We start from the raw sequence: 8,488 nt of genomic DNA on the forward strand, positions 1-8,488 counted from the left end.
ATGTTGCAATTTTGCAGAGAACAAACTGTAGTAGAATTGATTATTCACAAAATATAACGTCTGTAAAAAATGGAATTAAGTAAAATAATACAGGGTTGGGCAATGGAGTATGGATATTTTGAAATAACAGTTACACACTCATTTTTAAACAAAACTAAAAGTTTTTCTCCAGTAGTGTGTACCTCGAATGTTGCCAGTTTAATAATCAGAGGAAAAATTCTTGGTATAATTGATTATCTACGAAAAATAGCAGCTGTAAAAAATGGAGTCCATTTCTATCCAAACCTCCTATACATGTGAGAGTTTAATGATTGATTGAGTATATTTATGTAGATTACAATATAAATACTGGCTCATACACTCATATACAATAGCTAATACAGAGAAGTTTCAGATAAATTTTCATAATATAAAGTAAATATAATATTATTGAACAGTTGCCTATATGATATGAAAAAAAATGAATAACTATAGATCAATCAATAAATCAATCAATTATTTAGCCTGGCAATACAGTAGTACATAAGGCTACGTCACAAAAATATTTTATAAAATCACGATACGATACATAATAAATCATAATTAGGTCAAAATACATAATAGTATACATAATACATACAGATAGTATTGTTATGCATCTACATAAATTGGCGGAGCTTTGAACATATCAATGTCCATTCTTGTAGGATATTCAAAATATCCTTCTCAGTAGTTCTTCATGTTAAATTACCTTCATGGAAGGTGTATCGATGATGGATGTCCAAATTCCATCCTCCGACTTCCGAGATGCTCATATCGTGACCCGACAGTTTTGTGGTCTGCACGTCGTAGATGATATCCTTGCAATCGGTGTACTCAAAACCCACTTTTACTAGAGCCGTGGTGATTCCGTACACTCTTTGCCTATAAAAATCGAGAAACATTGTTCAAATAGATGCAAATTGATGAATAAAAAATAAACAACAATTAACACTAGTATTGGCATGAAGCATAATAAATAAATCTATTTACAACAATTTTTTACCTCATATGAAAGGTCATTGTTTTATCTGGAATGCCAATAAAGCGTATTTATTTATTTATTATTATTGTTTAGGTTTGTAAATTAGCATTGAATTAAATGAATACGATAATAATGATTATTAACATCATTTACTATCAACAAATTGAAAATTAAACAAACTTTGGTTAAAGAGATGAATATTATTTTCGACAGTGCTGTGAAAATGTGACTGGTAAAACTATCAAACTAATAATATATCACACTCACATGCCAATATCAAATAGAAATGTTACAACACATAGTTATCAACACTGGACTGCACCGGGCTGAAAGTTATAAGCACTAAGACGGAATAATTATTGAGTGTTCCTGAGACTCGCAATTTCCATCATTACAATTTCAACAAATGTTCCCCTCTGTTACAAGTACATTGCATTCAATAAAATAGTGGTACGGCTGGTACAATAGTATTTTATTCATAAATGATTGATCACCAATCATCAAAATAGGGTGGATATACATTAAATAGCCTAATAACTGATTACTGATCACTTAAGTGAACTCACCTGCGACTCGGCGAGAATGGCACTCTTGTCGGGACACGAACCCTGGAATCCGTGCTTCCAGGTGGCCAACACGACCGGCTTCATCAGGTCATAGTCGTGTGCGCGACACGCATGTGGCCCCACCGAAGCTGGCTTGTCGTCGTTCAGGTACATCTCAACTTGTCGATTATCACAACCTTAAACCACACCAAAAGTGTAATATACACAAAGTTGTAACTTCGTATATCCATTCAGGGTAACATCCTAAAATTTGTGGAATGGAATTCCACCACAAATTCCACGAACATGGAAATTCTGGTACATCTCAACTGATCTCACCCTCAACAATGAATTACCATCTCCCCAAAAATTGAAGAGAATTCTCACGAGGTAGAAACTTAATAGCACATAGATGTATTACATAACGTAAATAAAAATAGAATCTAAGTACTCTTTTAAAATTATTTAGTCACAAGTGAGTTTATTTAGTTTAGTCACCAAATAAGTTTATTCAGTTAGTGACTGAATATTTTAAAAAGGGTACTTGAATTCTATTTTTATTTATATTCAAAAGTAGCCCTGCAGAAAAATGATAATGATGTATATGAATAGATGTTCATATCCAATCAACCATTTTGGAACATTAAATTGAATTGGATTTGATTTGGTTGCATGACAAGGTAGAAAATCCACCAACAAAAACCATACAGGGCTGAGTATTTTCAAATTCGAAATACTCCTTCCAAATTGAAATACTCCTTCCAAAAACTATTAAAAAATTTAAACTCTAAAAAGTTATCTTGATTTATAATGATAGTAGTTTTAAATTGAAAAAGTAACTAATACAGGCTTTGAAGAATTTTATTCTCTTTTCAACGATGCATTATAGTACGTGAATTTCCGTTCATAAATAAAGGCGCTTTCCAAAATATATCATTCTTGATTTTATGGGACATTCAATTCAATGGCGGCAGGTAACGCACATCTTATTACAAAAATGGAATTAATGTGGGATTTTCACAATATCTATAGTTCTTACAATTTATTATTTTTAATATTATGATTAATAAAACAACCTACCTCATTCCAGGGCACATTGCGATATAGTTCTGCGGCCGGTAGGGCGTTCGACCAAATTGCAGTGTACTGCGCCGCCCCCGTGAAACAGGTCGAACCAGCCGTCCTCCCGTGTCAGTGTGAACCCCTCCTGTACGATGCTGGTGCTCACACGCACACCCACCAGACCCATGCCCATTGATGTCACCACGCGGCCTCGCACCCTGCTGAGCGGCTGCAAAAGGAGAGGTTAGGTAGTTCGCCATAAACAGGTTAGGTTAGAGAATTAGATAGATAAATTCAAAAGATTTTCAAGATGGATTATAAATTTCCAGCTTCAATATTATCATCAAAAATTATATTTGCTTGCTTTTCAAATATGAATTTGTGTTTAGGAATAAGTTTTCTAAATTTTAAACTTTTGTGAATGGGTAGTATTTGATTACTTATTTATTGATTGATTTTTTCGTTTTTTAGATTTAAGATTATGCAGGAAAAAGACTCTGATATTATAATAATAATTTCCGTAATTGGACTTTAGTGAGAAAATATATAATTTAGTGAGTGAGTTGTATTTTTGCAGCGACAATAAGATTCTGCTAACTTATGTCTAAACGACTCTGAGAACCAGCAAATTCAGGGATATTTGCTAGTTCTCACGGATGAGGCGGCTCCACGAGGCAAGGACACGGCGGGTGTTTGGTAGCCTGTAGATATTTTCACAGAGGAATACTGCAGACCTGGCAAGTACCCGCTTGCCGAATCTCGTGAGAACCGACTCTTCCACTAGCAGCAGTTAGGCCTTCTGGCACACTGACGTGGAGAGGAGGAAGTTTTCCGGAGGGAAAACTTCCAGTCGTTAAACACCGAGGTACCAAGCGGATCAAAATCCATACCGTATTGCAAAAAGTTAAGTTGTTTTTCCGGCATTATGATATACGTGAGTGTCCTGTGGTTTGGGATTACGGTGGGAGTGATAGCTGTGGGTAAGTGCCAAAATTTCTAGCTCCTTATAAAACATTTTCACCCGGCCGAGACCCTAATTAGTAAAATTCTTGTTGTAGTAAAATTTCTAGTTAGCAGAATCTTATTAGCAGGTAGTTTTTGTAGGAATAATATTTTGATAAAATCTACTGCATATTTCGATCTTTATATTTCAAGTAATTGAAATAATAAATGAGAATTCTTTAGGTAATACAATGTTGTTGTCTATCCAGTTCCCATGACTCCCTTGAAGTAGTAATAAGATATCTTCAACCCCCATCAAGGGCGGTTACACTTTATAAAATAAAAACTCAGGAACTGAAAGTGCAAATTTTAGTGAGAAAACATGAAGAACCCAATACATAACCTATAAAATTCAGTGTTGATAGGAAATGAGATTGGTAATACGACGGCAAAGCAGAACATCCTAAAGGATCTCTCTGCCGATAAAGCTATATGAATAAATAGATAATTTCTCTTTATTTTCACTTTATAACATTGAAATGAAGAGAGAATTCAACTGATAATACTAGAAAATCATGAGGGAGGTCGTGTGTAGAAACATTTGTAATAAGAGTTTCAACTGAGAAAATGGTTACATTTTATTATTTTAATTTACACTCCCAAGCCCGGTTGCACAACAGTCTGTTAACTTTTAATCCCGATTAAATGCCAAGGGAGCCAATCAGACAAGCCTCCTTTTCAAGATAAAACACCTTCTCTAATTGGTTCTCATTTTATCATAATTAAAATTCAACAATTTTTTGTGAAACCGGGCCCTAGTTTGATGAAGTTTCGTTAAAAATGTCAACCCTAAGGATGACATTAACCTCATCAAGTTTTCAGTTGATGAAGAACCAGCCAGGCAACATTAGCAGGTCTAGTTTTTAGTAGGTACGTCAAATTCCTCTTGCTTTCAGAAAGTTCAGTGGATAAAACAGCTAACGTGTTATTAGTATAACGAATATAGTCTAGTATTAGAAAGAATAATAAAAATCTCAGTACCCTTATGAATTATTTAATCACAACATGTTTCGGACATTGATGCCATTTTCAAGTGATCACTTGAATTCACTTGATCACTTGATTCAAGTGATCACTTGAAAATGGCATCAATGTCCGAAACATGTTGTGATTAAATAATTCATAAAAGGTACTGAGATTTTTACTATTCTTTCTATTTCTATAAAAAGAAGCCCTATACAGAAAAGAGATAGTCTAGTATTATATTATATATTGAATAGTGTAGTATATATATATATATATTTTTTTTTCAAATCAAATCGAATTTATTCACCAATTAACAGTGTTACAACAGAATAAATAAATCATTTTTTGTCAAATAATTCGCGTGGCTAGAAAAAAAATTTTGTGCTCTAGCCACGAGTTTAAAATTCCTCACTATATTCAACATGATTTTAGAATTAATAATTTCTTCATATTTTGATACATGACATGTTATGGCATAGCCATAAATTGAGTTTCGCTCCAAAATTTACATTGGTGTCATAATATTCGACCTTGCTTCATAGCCAATACTCCTTGATTACTTCTAATCACAATAATATTCATGGATAGTAATGAACTGTGAACTCACCTGAGACTCGGCGAGAATGGCACTCTTGTCGGGACACGAACCCTGGAATCCGTGCTTCCACGTTGCCAACACGACCGGCTTCATCAGGTCATAGTCGTGCGCGCGACACGCATGTGGGCCAACCGAAGCTGGCTTGTCATCGTTCAGGTACATCTCAACTGTGTCGATTATCACAACCTAAAGACAAAAGTGTAATATACACAAAGTTGTAACTTCGTATATCCATTCAGGGTAACATCCTAAAATTTGTGTATTCCACGAACATGGAATTCTGGTACATCTCAACTGATCTCACCCTCAACAATGAATTCACCATCTCCCCCAAAAATTGAAGAGAATTTCTCACGAGTAGAAACTTAATAGCACATAGATGTATTACATAACGTAAATAAAAATAGAAATCTAAGTACTCTTTTTAAAATTATTTAGTCACAAAGTGAGTTTATTTAGTTTAGTCCCCAAATAAGTTTATTCAGTTTAGTGACTGAATAATTTTTAAAAAAGGGTACTTGAATTTCTATTTTATTTATATTCAAAAGTAGCCCTGCAGAAAATGATAATGATGTATTATGAATAGATGTTCATATCCAATCAACCATTTTGGAACATTAAATTGAATTGGATTTGATTTGGTTGCATGACAAGGAAGAAAATCCACCAACAAAACCATACAGGGCTGAGCAGTATTTTCCAAATTTGAAATACTCCTCCAAATTTGAAATACTCCTTCCAAAAACTATTAAAAAATTTAAACTCTAAAAAGTTTATTCTTGATTTAATAATGATAGTAGTTTTAAAATTGAAAAGTAACTAATACAGGCTTTGAAGAATTTTATTCTCTTTTCAACGATGCATTATAGTAGTGAATTTCCGTTCATGAATAAAGGCGCTTTCCAAAAGATATCATTCTTGATTTTATGGGACATTCAATTCAATGGCGGCAGGTAACGCACACTCTTATTACAAAAACATGGAATTTAATGTGGGATTTTCACAATAATCTATAGTTCTTACAATTTATTATTTTTAATATTTATGATTAATAAAACCTACCTCATTCCAGGGCACATTGACGATATAGTTCTGCGGTCGGTAGGGCGTTCGACCAAATTGCAGTGTAACTGCGCCGCCCCCGTTGACCAACAGGTCGAACCAGCCATCCTCCCGTGTTAGGGTGAATCCCTCCTGTACGATGCTGGTGCTCACACGCACACCCACCAGACCCATGCCCATTGACGTCACCACGCGGCCTCGCACCACTGCTGAGCGGCTGCAAAAGGAGAGGTTAGGTTAGTTTGCCATAAACAGGTTAGGTTAGGTTAGTACGCTATAAATAGGTCAGGTTAGGTTGATCTACATCGTTATTAGCCCTGTTAGGGTCTCTTCACACTTAGCTGTGCTTTGCTGTAATTGAAATACATCCTATCTCCCAATGTTAAATCCACTAGCGTAGCATAGCTCTCAATTTGTTTTTTGGTAATTCTTCAAAATTATATTTTAATATGTGAATATTTCCTATTTTAGTTACAATAATGAGAAATACTTCTTCTATGTTTAGTTTTGAAGCAACTACATTTGAAAATCCACTTTGTGAAAATACTTGAGGACTGAAAACTACAAGACTTCAACTATTTCAGACTATGTGTTATCCAAATTTGGGAGAGGAATAGCACAAGGTTACCTACTTTATTTTTTCTCTCCCTATCATTTTGATAATGTAGTTACTGTATAAATGAATAACGAATAAAAATAATATTGAGAGTTGGGACAGCAATAAGTTTCGAGAGCGTAGGTATACTTCAGCATAGCATAGTTAATGTGGAGAGACCCTTGTGCTGGCACTAACCTAATGCTTTATCACTTTTTGCTATTAGAAAAAACGACTAGCAGTTAAATATTCTACAATAAATGAGTTAATCACTCACTGTGACAATGGGATCTTTCGGCAAGTCCGTCATCTTCTTGGTTGTCAACCAAGATCTCGTTGTCACAGTGAGTGATTAACTCGTTTATTGTAAAATAACTGCTAGTCGTTTTTTCTAATAGCAAAAGTGATTCAATAATAAGCGTTGCAAGCGTTGTAAGCATTGAAGAATTCTAATGTTTTACATGTCTTATACATCTGTACAGTGGAAAACCTGAGCTTTGGAACCAAGCCACATGAAACGGTTTTCAGACAAGTCAGCTAGGCAGGAAGATTGGGTAGGCATTCGGGAATCAGCTGATAACCAGCCGATCTGAGAGATTCCTGCCCTGCCAAATCGTCTGAAAAATGTGCATCGTGTGGCTTGGCCCTTAGTGTCTGAGGCTTCCACTTGGATCTGCAGGCGAAAAGCTGCTGTCTATGCCTACAAGTTTGATTTGAAATTAGGTTTATATGTACACAACTCTTCGTTGTTCAGGCTCCAATTTCTTATTATTTGAATAAAAATATGTTTCTGAAGCTCATTTCTTCTAACACACACTAATAATAAAGAATCATGAATAACAAACATATGAATTCAGCTCAAATTCAAAAGCAGCCTCAGTAAAAACTAGAGAATGAAAATGCTTTGAATAAAAATTTATAAAATTATTTCAATTCAATATCAAAATTTTTTAATTCACTTGAATGCAGATGTATGTATATCATATTGTTAATTATATTTTTCAGAATACGTAGGCTGTTATTTATAATAGAATACTTTATGAGTGAAACTCAATTAAAAAATTAGGTACCTATCTGATCTAATACAGAATCTATATACTTACAATTATCAACAAATCACAAGCTTCATTGATAAATATAAATATACTTCTACTCTAAACAATATTCTCAACTAAATCTCAATTACCGTACTTAAATTAAAAATATTCTAAACAATTCACATGTATTACAACAATTACCTTACAAACCATTATTTCAATTACCAACACTCTCAAAATATAAAAATAGTAGTAGATTACTTTATAGAAGAAATTGTATACAAGTTGGGTTGAAATAATAATAGAAAATAAAATATAGTAAAAACTTTAAGCGAACAAGACACGTGACAATTCACGGGGATGGGTGTTGGGGGTGGGGGCGTGGTTTGAGGGAGAGGGGTATATGCCACAAAGCATGCAACAACAAAGACAAATGTATGAGACAAAACACACACACAAACATGAAATTACAAAAAGACAATACACACAAACACAAAACAACGACACTGATACAACATGAAAACTATATTACAAAAGATTTTTTACAATGATAGAAACGTCTTACCAAATGTGCCGTGAAAAATTAAAAAAAAGTTGAAAATATCAGTTTGATTACTT

At 34.0% G+C, this 8,488-nt stretch overlaps 1 protein-coding gene across 1 annotated transcript; it reads right to left on the reverse strand.

The window, feature by feature from the left end:
• Window positions 1–3,514: 3,514 nt before the first annotated feature.
• On the reverse strand, window positions 3,515–6,455 carry LOC120356004 (teneurin-m-like; the record flags this gene model as incomplete). Its single annotated transcript, XM_039444780.1, has 3 exons — window positions 3,515–3,643; window positions 5,186–5,362; window positions 6,239–6,455. Coding segments are annotated over 3 exons (523 nt in total), but the record flags the coding sequence as incomplete, so codon positions are not given.
• Window positions 6,456–8,488: the final 2,033 nt, after the last annotated feature.

This window comes from Nilaparvata lugens, unplaced genomic scaffold, assembly GCF_014356525.2.
Source record: "Nilaparvata lugens isolate BPH unplaced genomic scaffold, ASM1435652v1 scaffold5495, whole genome shotgun sequence".
In the NCBI taxonomy this organism is placed as follows: domain Eukaryota; kingdom Metazoa; phylum Arthropoda; class Insecta; order Hemiptera; family Delphacidae; genus Nilaparvata; species Nilaparvata lugens.